General features: G+C 37.1%; 1 protein-coding gene across 2 annotated transcripts in view; it reads left to right on the plus strand.

Annotated features, from left to right (window-relative positions):
• The window catches only part of SLC4A4 (solute carrier family 4 member 4), a 345,525-nt gene that overhangs the window by 144,176 nt on the left and 181,916 nt on the right, over positions 1–19,433 (plus strand). The window contains exons 5-6 of one of the 2 annotated variants that reach the window (XM_061192359.1): positions 5,883–6,043; positions 14,916–15,095. In XM_061192359.1, the coding sequence (XP_061048342.1) occupies positions 5,883–6,043; positions 14,916–15,095 (341 nt within the window). The remainder of the gene's footprint in view (positions 1–5,882; positions 6,044–14,915; positions 15,096–19,433) is intronic. The other variant, XM_061192360.1, reaches the window with a different exon arrangement.

Genomic DNA, 19,433 nt, shown 5'->3' on the forward strand with positions numbered 1-19,433 from the left:
AAAGATTGGAGTCTTCCTTGACTCCTGTCTTTCTCTACACCCCTTACTTGATCCACTGGCACATCCTATTTAGTTTACCCTCAACGTTATGCAGATATTCAGAATCTCACCATATCTCACATTCAGTGCTGCCACAACCCTAGTCCAAGCCTCCATCCTTTCTCATCTAGATTACTGCAAATGCTTCCTAATTAGTCCATCTTCCTGAACCTGCCCTTGCCTCCCTCATGAACTCTACACTGTGATCTCTGACCTCATCTCTTCATCTCTTACTTCTCTCCCCCTGGTTCGCTCTGCTCAAGCCTCACTGGCCTGGTCATACTCCTGTGTCAGAGCCTTTGTACTTGCTGTTCAAATGCGGTTTGCACTTGAAATGCTCTCCCTACTGTACTCCACAGTCATCTCCCTGGCTCATTTCCTCACCTCCTTCAGGTCTTTTTTCAAATATGACCTTCTCAGTGACTGCCCTGTCTAAAATACAAACTTTCCCCAAACCTTCGTATCCCTCATCCTCCATTCTATTTGTCTTTAGCACTTATCAGCAGTTAGCATATTAACATATCTTGTTATTGTCTCTTCCCAATAAAATTAAAGCTCCATGAGGGGAGGAATTTTTGGTTGTTTTGTTCACCATGATATTCCTAGTGTCTACAACTACCTGGCACACAGTCCACAATCAAGAAATACGTGCTCATAGAATGAAAGAATAGAGAAATAGAACCTTGATTCTTAGTTTACTGCTCTACCTAAATTCTCTTGGAAAGTTTGGAGGTGGTTGTGCCTTCAGAAATGATTCAAATTGTCAGTGATTTTTACTTCCTGCAACGTAACTCTGCTTCTGAATGTTTTCTGCAGTCATTTCTGACTGCCATTTATGATGTCCAGTTTCCAGACCTGATAGGGCTTTTTCTTCCCCATGAAAAGCTCTCAAACCTACCAGACTAATAAAAGTTTAGTGCTTAGAAGGAACTCATTTTACATATGAAAATGCAACATGAATATTCTTTTGGCTAACATAAAATGGAGAATTATTTGCTTTTTGTGAAAACTCCAATTAAATGGACTCTTTTATTCCATAGAGAACTAGCCCGCCAGACTTCTCCAGCTTAATGTAGTTTCTACTGTGAGCCTGCACCCCGTAGAACACAATAGTACCCTCTTTAGTACTCTTCCTTTTAATGTTTTATACTTTTTTCAGTTGACTAATGATTTGATTTTGACCAAGAATATCATACATTGAGTCTCAGCATTACTGCAGTTTTAGTCTTACTTCAGGAAGTTCAGGTTAGCTGTGTGTCTTAAAAAATAAGGCAAATGGTTTCAGTGGTAGGAAAAATATCCCCATTTAAGTCTCGCAAAGCACAGTAGTCATGTAAAACTATAAACAAGGGAAATCTTTATTTACATGAAGTTTGAAGCCAACTCTACCACCCGCTTTTTTCACATCTTTTCCCTGCTGTTCCCTTTCCTGAAAGTCAGAACTTTGAATTTTCACTGACTCTCCCAAGGGTAGAATGATCAGACCTGAGAAATGTATATAATCAGTGGAATGCAGAGAATATTCTTTTTCAAAGGAGTATCCTCAGTGTTAGGTCATTAGAATACTGACATTCAGTGGTGTAGCAGTAGTTATAATGGAATATTTGGTATTAGTGAATGAGCCTATGCTTCTCATTAACAATTTCTAGGTGGCTAGGCGTTAGCTAATGGGTTCATGAAGAAGACTGGTAGAAGAATAAGTCATGGTCCAGCTTTGGTGATGGCCCAAAGCCAGGAAGAAGGGCTATCACTACCACTCCAAATGCTGTATTTCTTTGAGTCAGTGATGTCTGCAAACATGGTTATTGGCTTTCAGTTTTCCCTCAGTGAATATTCAGATGGGCCATATTGGAATTTATCACTGTTATAAGAATATATGTTAAAGATCACTTCCCCTCTTCCCTGCGATTCAAGTTTTACGGCCAAACCTGGGTAAAAAAGAAAGACATCACAAGTTTCAATAAACCCAACAAGCCAACAAAGGAAAAGGGTACTGATGTTTCAGTTCTAGTGGGACAGCACGAGTGACCCTGCCTCCCTCTGGAGAACATGACTTCAGGGCCTGGCCATCAAACACAGCCACATGTACTTACCCTGGGGCTTTGCATAGGGCCCTCTCTGTTCCCAATCTACCCTGACTCCTCTATCTCTCCTCTACTAGATGATGGCTCTGGAAAATTCCATTTTAGACCAAGTTTACTTTTTCTGTAAGAAAAAGTCTGAAGAATAAGGAATTTAATCATCTATGTAATTATATGTGGTTACTACACTGTTTTGCAATAACTTTCACAGTTGATCTAGAAATTTAAGAATTCTCCTTAAAAACATCATTTATCCCAGATACACACTAGCGTTGGCTTCCTTTATGTGCGATGAGGCACTGATTAGTTAGCAAGAAATTTATTATTGCTTTAAACTAGCTTTACGTAGTTGGATTATATTCCAAGGCAAAGGTCATGTCTATTTTCCACTGTAAAACTGGCATGTTTTAAAGTTAGAGGTCTTTTCTTAAGTATATTTAATCATATGATTGGAAAGTTGCAAAATTCAGTGTTTCCCAGTGGGCTTTCTATTTCTTCAACAAATGAGTGAAATGCTGTTTGGTTGGCAGTCACTCAAAGTGGGTTAAACTGCAATGTACTTTATCATTATTCTTCAAAGACCTTGGAATAAATAAACTTCACCTAATAAACTCTTCCTTCAAGGTTACAACAGTTTTGTAATTGCCAGCATTTAAAAAGCCAGCTTCTGAAATTAATTTTCCTATAACATGTCAAGTACTAAGACAAAAGGAAAAGTAGGAAACTTATTGCAAATACATGGTTATTCATAGTTATTATGAAGGGTAGATAGTAGCTTTTAGTACATTTTACAGTAAAAATGTCTTTTTTTTTTTAGTGTAATTACATGGTTCTAAAGCACCTTTACAAATTCATTGACACTCCAGTAGCCTGAACTTTGGTACCTTAGCCTTAGCCTTTTCTTTAATGGGTTCTGATTTGAACTGAGTCGTTTTCAGTTTTTTCCAAATTTGTCCTTGATATGTGAGGAGGATAGACATAGCATGTGTAGTTTCTGGAATGAAACTACCTGCAAACAATCTGTTTAAATGGGCAAATCATTACTTTCTGCGTAAAAGTGTATATTGGAAGTACAGTCAGTTCCTTGAACAATTAGAGCAATGTATTTTAAAGGAATTTAATAGTCATTATCCCAGAGTTACCTTGTGCAATTAGCTATGCTGTGATATGACATCATCTCAACATATAATATTTACTGAACTCAAAGTGAAATAGATGCTTAAACTGAACTATGAGACAATACTTGTCTCTTAGGAATGTAGATTCTAAGGAACTGGCTAGTTTTGAGACTACATTCCCATTCCATTATGGTTAAAGTTTGACCTAATCTTGGCTGGTATAATCCAGGAGGGTGAGTAATACTATTCCCTAAATCCAAGCTAGTTGGGATTTATTATTTCTAAATATACTTTTAAAACTTGTTCAAAGTCATATTTAAGATAAACTGTGCAGAGGAGATTGGTCACAGAAGAATGCAATGGTTTTGTTCCTCTTTTTTCTTTTCTTAAAGAACATTTTATTAAACTTATATTGTTTGGACAGTTGAAGGTGATAGCAGAAAAGAGCTACTGTCACATACCATATGTAAGTGAGGCTTAGTTTTCTTTTACAAAATGGATTTGGCCATACAGATTTATGGTGACTGATAGAAGGGCAACTGGTTATCATTTAGGAAAGATAAGAGGGAAGTGAAGGCTGTATGTATAGAACACTCCCATTTACTGAGTTTCTAGCTGGCCCTTGTCATTCATCTTGGACTTAAATTCTGTGACTAAAGATTCTATCCCTCAGCTAATAAGAATACTCTTAGGAATAAAAACAAGGTCACTATAGTCTTTATCGATAACATAATTATATGTAACCCTGACTAGGTTTCATATACTATGGAATCTTCTAGAGTCTCATCTTGAGCAAAAAACTGTAACATCAGATGTAAATATGATTCATATACTAGCTCCCAGTCAACATGGTTAGAGGTTCTGTGAGTAAGCCTGAAAAGATAATATGCCTAAAGTTAGCCAATGTAATATACTCCATAAAATGATTACTCTCAAAATAACCCAATTACCTCTTATTGTTTTGGCAAGTTCATAGAATTCTATAAGAATGTAATATAAAGTTGTCATTTTTCTCTCACTTCCTTCTATTTCTGTGGTTCTAATACCAACCAAGGTGAAGAACTACTAATTACACACACACACACACACACACACACACACACACAAGAATATTAAAGGTCTTTCTCTCAGAATGTTTCACAACCACTTTTGTAGAATAAACAAGGTCCAGTTCTGAAGTTTTAGAACTTCTTTGGTGTTGGCTTTTTAATGTGAGGAAAACACGTAAAAATCTCTACTCCCTACATTTTTTGGGATACAGGGGAAAGGAGGAGGGTCTTAAAGTGGAGGGTGAAGCTGGGGCTAAGGTTGTCATTGAAGCATGGAAGTTTCCTGGCCAGGAGAGGGAAGAGGGAGTTTTGGGATATGGCTCATATACTTATGAATCACATGAGTGTTGGGCTTGATTAAAATTCTGAATTTTCTTTGACATTGTGGCTGATCTGTTGATCTATTGTCACTCATGGTTCTACTAATGTGTTCTTTTCTTCCTCTGGGGGTGGTGAGCGGTCTATAAATAATACCTTATGTAGAGCTTCCTCTGATCTCTGCCCTTTGTTCTCATCTTTAATGAGTTGGGTGAGTGTTTAGCTTTTTCTAGGAAAACACTTTTCAATCATTAAACCTTTGCGTGAAGAATGCAGGAAAACAATTTTTAACTCCCTCTTTATCTTGTTCAGAATCTTTCAGAGGTTTGAAGTGATAGAAAGCAGCATTTTTCTTTGGGTCATGATGAATAGCAAAATGATGATGCTTTCCTGTTTTCCTTTACCAGTGTAGGAAGAGTCAGTATGTGTAATGTGTGGGGTATAGACTGTCAAATGTGTTTCGCTCTCATTTCCATTAAACATTTTTCATTCCTATATATTGCTAAGTTATCAAAATGTCTACAAATCTTAGAAAGAAAAAACTATAAGAGAGGGTTTTTTGTTCCATTACTAAGGTTAATAAGAGATCTGTTATTAGCAGAGTAGATGCATTGTTCACTGAGCTTGTGTATTTTTAAACACATGTGGAGCCAAACATGAGGGGTAAAGCTATTAGCATCTCAATGAGAGGGGAACATGTGTCAGCTGAGAGAGATGTATTAAAGTAAGATACAGCAACACATGCTGGCACTCTTTAAGCATGAAAGGGGAATTTTATTTGTCTGACCACTTCACACACCATATTTTCAAATATTTAAGATCAGTATTGGTTCATACTGATATTTTACCTTATATAAACGTGCCTTGTGAAGTCACAACAGAATTCTCACAGTGGTGGTTTTTTTACACCCTGTAGGCTCTACCCACATGGAGAATTTGAAATGCATATTTTTCCTACATGATTTGAAAAATTTGGTTCAATAGTCATTCTTAAGGATTTCATGGTCACATATAGACAGATATAAAACCAAGGAGGCGTTGGCTCCTTTTGGTTTGTTTTCTTTCTCTCTAACATCAGGGGGAGGAGCAGTCTAGTGAGTCTGTTTGGTGTATTTATAAAGGTAATGCAGTTAATGATAGAATAAGCTTTTAAGACTCCACAAAAGGAGACATTTTGGAAGTGCTGGTGGGGGTGGATCTGGGAGGGTTGGTGTTGCTATTTCCAGAGGTGATGAGAGGACACTTTTAATGGTTCTTCACTAATCTCATGTTTCTAGGTGGATTAAGTTTGAAGAAAAAGTGGAACAGGGTGGGGAGAGATGGAGCAAGCCCCACGTAGCCACCTTGTCTCTTCATAGCTTATTTGAGCTGAGGACATGTATGGAGAAAGGATCCATCATGCTGGACAGGGAGGCTTCTTCTCTCCCGCAGTTGGTGGGTAAGTATGTTGTCTTAAGCTCCTATCATTTTTTTCTGCTCTACCTACCTCTCCATGAGTCTCTTTCAAAGTAGATGACTTCTAGTGTAAGCGGAGCTGAATATTCTATAACATTTATTCTCTCTCTTCTTTATATTATAAAACTAGTAAGGGTTATTGCAAAAAATTTGGAAAATACAGACAAATATTGAGAAAAAAATTAAAACTCATCCATCATACTTCCATCTGGACATAGCCATTGTTAGCATTTTGGTGTATTTCCATCCAGTTTTGGTTCTCAGCCCTCTGTCTTATGCTTTTCACTTTTATGTTATATTAAAAATTACCATGTTTATTTGTACAGATTTGCATTCCTCCACTTATTAGCATAAGATTAATATTTTAAATAGAACCCTCCCCCTTCATCCTTGGTCATACCGGGCTGGAAGTCTGGACACTACATTTCTAGAACTCCTTGACCTTAGACATGGCGCTGAGCTTCTCTGGGCCTCAGTTTTGTCATCTGTAACATACAGTTTGAATATTCTCTAAGAAGGAAACTGGTCTAGGTCTAGTCCCTCAGTTGGGCTGATTTTGTAGGTGAAAGTCAAGCTCCTTTAGCTGTAGGTAGAGCAAAGTGGGTGGGGCAAGGAGCCAGCAGAACGTTATGGATTAATGACTGAGTCAGGTCACGTTGGTGACGAGGATCGTTTGTACAACCCCCGACAAGTCACTGAACCTCGTGGTGCAGAGCAGCTTTGGCATCTTTGTAATTAGTGCTGTGTAGTGAATGTCAGCTCACCATGTTGAACACCTTGAGCACACGTCGCTACATTCCAAAGAGAGGTTATTGTTTTCATTTTCTAGCAAGAGACTGGCCTAAGCTGCGTTTTTATCCTTCAGGTTGGTGTGCTAAAGATCATGTTTTCCTTAAGGAGAGGTGCAGGGGCTCTGCTTATTATTCCTAGGAAAATTCCATAACTCAGTGACCACTGGACCTGTAGGGATGACTGCACTTTCTTAAGGGGCCTGCAGTGTGCCTACTTCGGGATTGTGAGGAGAGGATGTGGATCGTGGCCCTGATGACAGTGTAAAATTCCTGTGTAATCTCAAAATTTCTTTGAATATCTGTAGGCAGAGGGCTTGTCTATGGCATCTGTGCCTTTATGGACAATGGGAAGGCTATAGTATTTGTATTGGAAGAGAAGATCAGTTCTCAAATCAGGCATATATCTTGCTGACCTATACATATCTGTTTCTTCTTCAGAGAGCTTGTTATTTAGATTTACAAAGCAGCTCCTCACTTGCCTTGCATCTGAAGTGCTTAAGGTACAAGTGGAGAAGGGAGAAAGACTAATGTGAAGATGCTGGGTGGACAGAATGAATTAGTTTATGCATTTATTCAGCAGTGGTACATGGCCTTCTACAATGAGCCAGACGCTATTCTAGGCCCTGAAATTAGGTTTGCAAATCTACCACTTTGTAAATGGGATAAGTTACAAATCCATGTCCACATAGGTAGTGAGAAGATAATGTTGGAAATACTGCTTTATGTAGAATTTTTTGTATTTGACAAGGCAGGTGAGACTGAAAAAGGACGTCTGATATATGAGGAGAGCTGTTGGATTATTGTACGCAGGGAAGATGAAGCCCATCTACAAAGACAGAGAGAAGCAAAGGGAACGAATGGTTTTCCAGGCTATTTGTTTCACTGACTTTTCTTCATTTGTTAAAGCTGCAAGAGAGATTGTTATCCAAAAAAGTATCATGGTTAGCAAAAATCAGTCCAGTTTCTGAGTGAGATTTGCAACTTTCAGGCTTTAAGAACTAATCTAGAGCAAAGATGTCTGAAGTTAGAAGTCAGAAGTGCCTAAGTGCAAAGCAAAATGGGAATTAAACTTGTGACTGGGCAATGGATAGCAATCTGTGTGTTGTGGTTTAAGGGTCATCGGGAAGTTTCCTGTATTGAAAAAAAAAGTCCTACCATAGACCATGATTACTTCCTGAACTTCCACTGTTTGGAGATTCATTTCACTGAACCCAGGGTTTGTTTTCTATTAAAATATACATACTCTTTGGCAGAGGTCATATATTCATTCCATGAGATGCAGAGTGGTGTTGTAGAAATAATGGTGGATTTAAACTGGGGGGGGGTTAATTAAAGTCTACCCCTACTAGCACGTGTGACCACAGATAAGGCACGTTGCTTAACTTATTCGCAGTCTCTGTTTCTCATCCGTAAAAAGTGGATGAAGGTAGACCTCTCAGGGTGTTGTTAGAATTGAATGAGGATCTCAGGTGTAATTGTACTTACTTCAATGACTATCCCAGTATGAATGAGTTTATCCAGATCTTTCTACATGTCACCTAGCAGGGGCCGAGTGTAGACTGAGTTAGGTCAAGAGATGCTCAGGGACTTCATGAGCAGGAGAAAAATTCTGAAAGGTGTAGTAGATGGAGCTAGAAAAAAACCTCACAGCTTCTTTGCTGTGCCTGGAGCTGGCTGGTCAAGAAGGGTGATGAACGTTAAAGTTGAATTATATACTTGGGCTTTTCTGTAAAACTGTCTTCGAGGTCTTCAGCACCAGAAAGAGCCATCTTAAGGCGTTTCTGGTCTTCAGTAACTAACTGACCCTTTCCATGTAGTAGAAGACAGAGTCCCACATTACACTGGAGCCTCATTAGCCAATGGCCAAAGAGAGAGGTTCTGGTATTTACTACATTTAAGAAAGGTTCATCAAGCATCTTACATTCTCAGTTTAATTTTCCGTTACTTTTTATTATCCGCTGTGGCTTTTTTTCTCTAACCTCCACACGTTTGCTTTAATAATGTCATTAAATTTTAAAATTGGACACCACTAGGTCACTTTGAGGTGTCATCACTCAGTACTATGTTTGCTCTACCATCCCTGAGGCAAGCAGGCAGAGAGCCAGTGCTGTCATTCTGGAGCTGATAACACAGAGAAACAATTCAGAGGCAAATAACACACATCACAAGGAAAACAAAGAATTTTTTTAAAAAAATGGACTAGATTTGGAGGAGTGGGGAGAAGAGCATGTTTGAGAGAGTGTAAGTGGCTGAAAAGAAATACTTAAAAATCCTCTGAAAGAGTCAAATCCTTACAGCAGGTTTAAAAACATGAAAGAAAAAAAACTGCCCTGATTTCAAGTGATAAAATGGCATGGTAACTTGAGTTACTGTCATTACTTGATTATTAAAAAATCTTTTGCTAGCAGAGGATGCAGTGGATTTGTTGTTTCCTGAATGGTGGTGTTATTCAGACTTGAGAGTTACATGCAGCTAAGTCTTAAGATGCATTTCCCCTTCACCCTAATTTTATTTCGACAAACAAGAAGAAAAAGAAATCAGGATGAGTGTGATTATATCCAACAAACAATAGCACGATTTCTTTCCTTTTTTGCAGTCCACTTGCTGCCCCTTCTCAGTGGCCTCCGAGGGGCACCCTCCCTTTGCAGGTGCAAAGCCACTGCCACCTGGGGGCCCGTGAGCAGTGGGCCACTGCCTAAGCGGGTGTCACTTCTCACACTTGTGTAAAAATTCAGCCTCATTCTGACTCTCCTCAGGACCTCTCCTAGTTTTCTTCATGAAGATCCCCTTCTGAACCCTAATAGAAAATTTGTGTTATTTAAAGGATAAAACATCATTTTTATAGGTGATTTTAATAACTTTATTATTGCTGTCATCTTACAATTTTACATTTAAAGTATCATTCACATATGAAGCCAAGTACATGAGAATTTCTCTCCCCTCCTTAGTTAAAAAACAATTATAAGCCATTTCAGGTATTTTATTATGATGGGAAATGGATTAGGAAAATGTAGCTCTATTTTTGGAGCTCTCATTTTTATATTTAAAGGCATTCCTGGGCTGTGCATGTTGGCAGATATATTAGTCAGGTTGTTTCTTGCTTTTAACACCTTTTATATTTTCAAAATGGTAATATATTTATTTTTTTATCACAAAACTAAAACATGTTCATTTCTAGTAATGCAGAAAAATATAACACGCAAAAGTCAAAATACCACTAATCTCATCTTTCAGAGCTATCCTCCCAGCAGTTTTTCGGTACATCTCTGTTTACACACATGAAATTTATTTTACAAACTGGGATCATACTATAACCCTCTAATCTGCCCTTTCTAACTTAAAAACATAATATGAATATTTCCATGTTATTAAATATAAGTGTAAACATCATTTTAATGGCTGCAAAATAGTTAATAATCTATAGTTGGGCATTTAAGTTGCCTTCAAGTTTTAATCGTAAAGAAAAGAAATGAACATTTTTGTTATACTTTTGCGAAATTGCTTATTTCCTGATGATAGGTTTCGTATGGTGAAGTATTCAAAGGGTTTGAACATTTTAAAGGGCTTTGTTTTGTATTGGCCAAGTGGCCTTCAAGAAAGGTTGTCTTGTTTGTTACTGTCATCATCAGTATATGGCCTTGTCTATTGCATACAACATTCAAGTCACTGGAGACTGGTCTTTTAAATTTTGCCATTTTGGTAGATTAACATAAAATTGGTGAAATTTTTATAAACTTGTTTAAATTGTCTGTTAGTCTTGAAGTTGAATATTTCTTGGGCCTTTTTTGTTTCTTTTAAGAAGGGACTTATATACACTACCAAACGTAAAATAGATAGCAAGTGGGAGGCATCCGCATAGCACAGGGAGATCAGCTCGGTGCTCTGTGACCACCTAGAGGGGTGGGATAGGGAGGGTGGGAGGGAGACACAAGAGGGAGGAGATAATGGGGATATATGTATATGTATAGCTGATTCACTTTGTTATAAAGCAGAAACTAACACAACATTGTAAAGCAATTACACTCCAATAAAATGTTAAAAAAAAAAAGAATGTTACCTTTGACCTTTTCTGGGGGGTTGCATGACCATCTTTTCTTCAAGTTTTTTTTTTTTTTTTGGTCTAGAGTTTCCTTCTTAAAGAAAGAAAAATATCATGTGATACGGAAAAAGATCTAAACTGTGAATCAGAAAACCTGGTTTAATTGGGGGGGGGTTGCCTTTAATTAGGCTGTATCTGTGAGCATCTCCCCTCTCGCGCTCTTTTCTCATCTGTATAACAAGAGTTTGAACCTGATGCTTCCTGAGCTTCCTTTCAGCTCTGCGATCATCTTGAGCTGGCACTTTCTCTCCCAATTGGTAACGTCTGTGGGATTTTGAACACTGAAGGCTTAATTTTAGTGTAGCTATGAAATGTTACTGCCTCCACTTTCCTTGAAAGGTTTTGTAGTTTATGCTTAAAGAGATCCCTGTGGGCCATTTTTATGGAAACCTAATGAAGGGCATAAGCCACACAGATGTTGTAACCTGTTCTAATTGGTGATTTCCAGACATTAGTAACAGAGGGCCGGCTGTGCATATATATGCACTGGTTTGAGATTACAGGGGAGGTCAAGAATAGAGGGAGGCCCTGCCAGGAAGGGTAGATAAGAAACACTTTAATCCACAACCCTGGAATTAGAGTAGGAGTTTGATAATACTTGCAGCAGATATGCCAGGGCTATTTATTTTTATGGTTCTTCTGTAAAATGGACTTTCCACTTTGATTAAGACTTAAAGGGAAAATAGACGGGTTGTATTCAGTAGCACTTAATTATTTTACTGTAGAACAGAGGGTTAAGTATAATTACAGGATCCGTTCTGAGAGTTTTACTGAGTAAGGTTTGTGTAGTTAAAAATACTCAGAGCTAAAGGCCACTCTCAAACCAAAACATTCCTATGGGAGAAACTCTTCCTGCTTTGCCCAGGCTCTCTACCAAGTGGTCCAGTGTTATGTGACATTTATAGCATCTGTGTAAGGCATGTGATGGAAAATCCTGGATTCAGCCTCTACTTGGCTCCCAGGTAGTTGATTGTACACTGTGTGAATCGTCAGCTTCTGGCTGTGAGACCAGTTCCATGACTGCTTGTTAAAAAGATGGACTAATGAGAGGTGCAGTCATGCCCAAGCAAAGCCCCTTGAACATCTGTAACTTCACTTTGCGAAGAGATGGGAATGTTTGGGAGATGCTGTTATCCTATCAGTATCCAGCAATTTTCTTTCAGACTTCTGCAAAAGAAGAGCTTTTGTTCTCTTCTCCACTTTTGTATGTGGAGGAGTTTGCGCAAGAGGAAAATATTGACGTGTGTTGATGCAGCCATGCGCCTGAACGGGTGGGCCTGGGAGCTATTGTTCTAGTTCTCTGCCAGGGACAAAGCTCTATCTGCAGACAGTGAGGTGTTGTCCTGCCATTGCATCTTTTTTATTATTATTATTATTTATTTATTTATTTAGTTTTGGCTGCGTTGGGTCTTCATTGCTGCACCCGGGCTTTCTCTAGTTGCAGCACACGGGCTCAGTAGTTGTGGCACACGGGCTTAGTTGCTCCACGGCATGTGGGATCTTCCCAGACCAGGGCTGGAACCCGTGTCCCCTGCATTGGCAGGCAGATTCTTAACCACTGTGCCACCAGGGAAGTCCCCTACCATTGCATCTTGCACAGATTCTGTGATATTTTGTCCTGTGCTCCATTCTAGACAGTGGATATGTCAACCTGTGATGTGACATTAGAGGAGACTCTTATGTCATACTGCTGACATGCTGATTTGTGAGAAAGAGGACTTCTTGTTTTCTGTTAGAGTAAAACATATCCTTCAGCACACCCACCCATGGAGCAATTTCTGTAAAGCACAGTCATCCTTTCTACTTAGAACCATTCTGAAAAAAAGAGCTCATAGAAATTTTGGGGGAAAGATTTTTCTAAGACTATTTTATTATTTTTTATTGAAGTATAGTTGACATATACAATATTATATTGGTTTCAGGTGTACAACATAGTGAATTGGCATTATTATACATTATGAATTGATCACCATGATGTCTAGTAATTATGTCACCATACAAAGTTATTACAATATTATTGATGCTATTCCCTATGCTGTGCATTACATCCCATGACTTATTTATTTTATAACTGGAAGTTTATACCCCTTAATCCCCTTCATCCATTTCACCCACCCCCCTCACCTCCTCCCCTCTGGCAACCACTAGTTTGTTCTCTGTACCTTTGGGTCTGTTTCAGTTTTGTTTGTTTCTTCATTTTGTTTTGTAGATTCCACATATAAGTGAAATCATTTGGTATCTGTCTTTCTCTCTCTGACTTATTTCACTTAGTGTAATACCCCCTAGATCCATCCATGTTGTTACAAAAGGCAAGATTTTATTCTTTTTTTATGGCTGAGTAATACTCCATTTTACACACACACACGTATATATCACATCTTTATCCATTCATCTATCAGTGGGAGCTTAAGTTGCTTCCATATCTTGGCTATTGTAAATAATGCTGCAATGAATATAGGGGTGCATATTATCTTTTCGAATTAGTGTTTTTGTTTTCTTTGGCTAAACACCGAGAAATGGAATTGCTGGATTGTGTGGTGGTTCTATTTTTAATCTTTTCAGGAAACTCTGGTACTGTTTTCCACAGTGGCTGTACCAATTGACATTCCCCACAGTGTAGGAGGTTTCCCTTTTCTCCACATCCTCACCAACACTTGATATTTGTTGTCTTTTTGATAACAGCCATTCTGACAGGTGTGAAGTGATATCTCATTGTGGTTTTGATTTGCATTTCCCCAATGATTAGTAATGTTGAACATCTTTTCGTGTGTCTATTGGCCATCAGTATGTCTTCTTTGGAAAATGTCTATTCAGATCCTCTGCCCACTTAAAAATTGGATTGTTTGTTTTTTTGATATTGAGATGTGTGAGTTCTTTATGTATTTTAGATGTTAACCCCTTATTGGATATATCATTTTCAAATATCTTTTCCCATTCAATAGGTTGTCTTTTTGTTTTGTTGATAGTTTCCTTTGGTGTGCAAAAGCTTTTTAGTTTGATGTAGTTCCATTTGTTTATTTTTGCTTTTGTTGCCTTTGCCTGAGGAGACAGAGCTAAAAAAATACTGCTAAGACTGATGTCAGAGAGTGTACTGCCTATGTTTTTGCCATGAGTTTTATGGTTTCAGGTCTTTCATTTACGTCTTTAACCTATTTTGAGTTTATTTTTGTAAATAGTGTAAGAAAGTGACTTAGAGCTAATAGAAATTTTAGTGATTTTTTTTTTTTTTAGTAAGACTAATATATTAAAATTTCTAGAAAATTCTGATCAGGTTATACTTTAAAATGACTAATAGAATATATTGGAAAGGCTTTAGTTGGATCTAAACAAGAAGAATAAACCTCCCTTCTTAGAAAAGACTGAGGCATAATTTTATACTTTAATCTTTCTTTCATTGGATTAATTAGTGTTCAAATAACCTGATATGGTATTATTTTTCTTTACTGTGTCCTATTATAAAGAAAATATAACATTACAGAAGAATTTGGGAAAACAGATTTAAAGATCAGTAATGTCGTGATGTTAAATTTTGCATATTCTTTTCAAGATTTTTTCATATCATTTATATTTCTGGCACAGTTGCTATGATAGAGTACATGAAATTTTCTAATCTTACTTTTAAACAAAACAGTTGGAAAATATAAATTACTTATTGTGTTACTAAGAGAAGAATGTGATTAATGTGAATTCACTACTAACTGGGATTGAAAAAAATTTACAAGACAGTTCTTCCTCTCTAAACATGTAATTAATACCAGAATATTTATAACTCTCTCTTTAATGCCAATAGCACTGTACCCTGTATCTTTACCTTCACAGACAGTGGAAAGTTAGAAATTTGGAAGATAAATATATTGATATTAAATTTGAGGATGACATCCATAAAATTACAGTAAAACATGAACTTTGTGGTCTTGTGACTGAGTTTCGTTTTTTGCTTTTGTTTTGCTTTGTTTTTGTATCAGAGATGATTGTTGACCATCAGATTGAGACAGGCCTATTGAAACCTGACCTTAAGGATAAGGTGACCTATACTTTGCTCCGGAAGCACCGGCATCAAACCAAGAAATCCAACCTTCGATCCCTGGCTGACATTGGGAAGACAGTCTCCAGTGCAAGTAGGATGTTTACCAACCCTGATAATGGTAATGCAGGGGCCGCCTGGCAGCTGCTCTCTCTTACCTGCCTCACTCACCTTTATTCCACCTCTTGTCACCTTTTTTTTTTTTTTTTTAAATCCCTCTTCTTATTTCTTCTTTTCTCAAGTTCATATGCCACAGCCATTTCATAATGACACTTTTTATCCAACTGGGCAGGTTTGCAGTCCTGTTGGAAAGATGTCAGCAGTTACTGTAGGCTGCAGATGCCAAGATGCCTTGCTTGTTCCACACACATCTATTCTGATTGACTGAGAGGGTTTGGTAATAACGCTATGATAAAACAACTGAATGTTTCCAATGAATCAGCAAACTTGTAGATTATTGAGTACATCAAGGAATGTGCTTTTGACATGGTGGTTTGTCAGAATTAGGAGGATAGACTAAGATATGATACTCTGACATCTCGCATCATGAAGTGTTTGCTTGGTACATGAGTTGGTGTCCAGCCTATAAATGATCATTCATAAAAGTAAGGTTCAGTATTACTTTTACTGCTTAAAAGACCAATCTACTCTTTTGTTATATGATACTGATAGTTAGATGTGAGAATAATTATTCAAGGTAGGATATTAATCCCATTATATAGCAATAGGAAAGGCACTGTGTTTTATTTATACTCTCTTGCATTTACCAGAGTTTCTTGCAAAGTGTCTGTCCTCTGTATCATTGTCTTTGTTTTGAATAAATTTCGTGATTTGGTGCAGTCTAAGGGAGAAGTTAATTTCCATGAGGTATGGAAAATGAAGGTGTGGGGAAAGAGTTGCTAACCATTGGGCTGGTAAAACTAGGTCTCTCCCAGCCCACCCCCAGTCATTTTAGTATTAAGAGAAATGAGTAGATAAGGGAGCTTCTAATTCATTGTTCTCAGCTGCACTTTCAGAATAACATAAAACATGTTGTCATGGAAAAAGTGGACTAAGTGAAATGTATAAACTGAATTCTAACTCAGCCACTCCATTTCTGGAAATCGGGTTTTCTGACTTAATATTAAAATTAATGGTTGGCTGGGAGAGAGCTTACTGTTAGCAAACTTTGCTATATTTTGGAACCATTCCATGTAGTTTTTTTAATGAGTGTTTAGTCATTAAGCAGAACCAAATGAAAAGTTCAATTTTATTGAGTGACTTTTATATTGATTTAATTGCTGCTGTAAGTTTTTTTTTGAAGCACAACAGGTTATAAATAAATAATTAAAATGAAAATGTTTTTTATAAAAAAATTCACAAAAGGAAGAATCTAATCTAGAACATTCCTGTGACAATTTGATGGTTCTACCATTACCTGGAATATTGAGGCTGACTGGAAATGTTTTGATTTTTGTGTATCTCGTTTTATTTATTTTTTAAATAGCATTTTGAAGAGTTTAATGGCTGGAAATGTTATGTGATAAACAGTTTGTTAAAACTGATGTCACAAATAATAATTTTAAAAACAACTCACATTTTAAAAATTATGGCATTTAAAGTACAAGTCTGTTTTTTAATATCTTCATTTTCCTCTTTCTCGCATAAAATGAAATTTTATGATTTGGAGACTTACTTTTTTTTATCACGAAGTTGGTGGTAGTATAAAGAAGCAAGAAAATGCATTGTTTTCAAATGTTGTTGTATTTGCAATGAGAAGAAGAATGGATATTGTAGAGCGAGGGTGCCTTCTACCAGTGTGGTGTGAGGGTGAGCTTCATTTTCACGGAAGTATAGGCAGAGGAGAAATTAGGAACAGATGGGTCTTGGAGACCAGAATCTTGTGCTTTAGGGGAAAGCATTTGGACATGGAATACAACTAATGAGTTGATATTGCTCGGTCATTCAATCTTTTATCCTATCAGTAGATCTTTGTACTTCAGAGGAAAGTTGAAATCGCATTTGTCACTCACCTTCTCACATGTGAAATGCCATAGATGCTGGGCAGAAAGCAAGTAGGAAGGGCAGGCAGTTCTTTTTCTTTCTGACTCTTCAGCTTATCAGCTTACACCCTACAGCATGGAATATGATTAGGCCTTTTAAAAGATGTTATTGGCATTCGTGTTACCTAACTCCTTTTAAATATCCAGAGGCAAGATTTGGCTTTGAGAGATTCTATAGTAATGAGTTTCATGTGCCTCCAAGGTACATTATTATAAAGTATCAGATGGGAAATTTTTGGTTTTCTAGAGGCACTTTTTCTTCACTTGAAAGTTTATACAGTTAGAAATGTTCTTAAAATAAAATTCTAAAGTAAAAAATTATAGAACTTTTGCTACTACTTTAAGAAATCAGAATCATGTATCTATTGTAGTTGAAGCTAGATTCTAATATCCCCATGTAAAAACCTAGACAAACTGAAGTCACCTTGGTTTTTCTATCACAGCCTTAGAAAATAGACTCAGGATGATGCCAGCCTTAGTTATGATAGCAACAATGCAATTAATAGCTGAAATCTATGGACATACTGTAGAATTGGAAATTTTTTCATTCCCCAGTAGTGTGCTGCCTCTTACATACTCACAAGAGCCAATTGCTATCGGGAATTTTGAGGGCTGGTTGTAAAACACAGCTACTATTAAAAATTAAATTACATAAACATATACAGTTAGATAATATTATTAAAAACAATGGTAATAAATACTCAAAATTCATTATCTCCTACCTACTTATTTTACTGCATTTTACTATAGGCTATGCTCTTCAGGTTATTTACATCTATTGTGTCTGTGTAGTCAAAATGCTACAAAATAGTGTTCTGCTACAGAATAGTGGGAAGTAGAACACTTCTTCCCAACTCTGTATTCAGGGACTTCACATTGGAAGCTTGGACTCAGTCACGATGGTAGCATTACACCATAGAAATCAGCAAACGCTACAAATCAGGACTTGATATATTGTTTTGTCAATTGTTTCTAGACTTAAAAAAGGGATAGAGAAAATGCTAATAATGCAGATTAAACTTAAAATTAGGTAGTGTCTATAGCCATTATCTTAGCTTGGGCTCCTATAGCATGTTACCGTAGACTGGTATAAATGCTTAAACACAAGCATTTATTTCTCATAGTTCTAGAGGCTGGGAAGTCCAAGATCAAGATGCAGCAAATGTGGTTCTTGGTGAGGGTCCTCTTCTTGGTTTGTAGATGGTCACCTTCTCATTCCATCTCCACGTGCTAGAGAGAGCTCGATCATCTTTCTCCTGTTTCTTTTTATAAGGGTGCTAATTCCATTCATGAAGACTCTGCACCCAAAGCCCCACCTCCTAATACCATTACATTGGGAGTTAGGATTTCAATATATGAATTTTGGGAGAATACAAACAGTCCATAACAGCTGTTAAAATGTGAATAACACAAAGAATTGAGGAAATATTCTTTCAGTATTCAGAAGATATTATCCAATTTAGCGAAGGAGTCACCCACATCATTGATGATTGAGTGAAGTCAATACACTCATACTTACATATATCTTCATTGTTTCACTTTTGTCTTACTCATTAACATATATGATAATGGATGTTCAATGGATGTCCAATGGATGTTGGACCTATGCTTGTTTGCCAGCTGAAACCGCAAGTTGGCTACGGATAGAAGAGTTTGGTAAAAATCAACAAAAGCTTTCTGTGAGAATCAACTGGCTGTAGGCAGTTTACAGTAGAGCATTGTGTATTTATTATTTGTACATGTGCTGCACATCTTTTATAGCAGTAAAATTTACTACACATACACACACACACACACACACACACATTTTTCCACCAGAGAGCTGGTTTTCAAACATTTACCAGCCCACGCACTACAGCCCACCACTGTCTAGCCATGGCCAAAGGTTAACTAATTTTTCGGGTCTTGATGTGGCTTTGGATTCCGGATGATTTAATGATTTTGAAAAGAGATGAAAAACATTTTTATTTTTAATAAATCAGGGAAGAATCAGGCTAGCTTCCAAGATGTTAATTATTGTGAAATTGCCACTTATCCAAGACATCTGTGAATTCTGGTGGGCATGTCTGCCAGGTACTAAATTTTAGGCAAGTGCTATATTTTCTCAATATATTAATTGAGGCATTTCTATGGAGTTAGTGTTGCATGAAGAAATTAATGAAGTTTTCATTTCCTCTGGTGTTAGACTTTCGTTTACCTATTCTCTTTCTTTCTCACTGTTATTTTAGGTTGAACCATATGAAATTGCCATTTTTGTGGGTAAAATAAAGTTGACTATCGGCAATTTCATATGGTTCTACTTAATAATTTGGTCAGAGATACTCAGATAATAGTTCTGTATTATTTTAGTTTACTATGAAAGAATAACATTGAAGCCTAGGAACATTCCTTGGTAGTGTTTAAAAATCAAATAAGAT

This window comes from Eubalaena glacialis, chromosome 5 (genome assembly GCF_028564815.1).
Source record: "Eubalaena glacialis isolate mEubGla1 chromosome 5, mEubGla1.1.hap2.+ XY, whole genome shotgun sequence".
In the NCBI taxonomy this organism is placed as follows: domain Eukaryota; kingdom Metazoa; phylum Chordata; class Mammalia; order Artiodactyla; family Balaenidae; genus Eubalaena; species Eubalaena glacialis.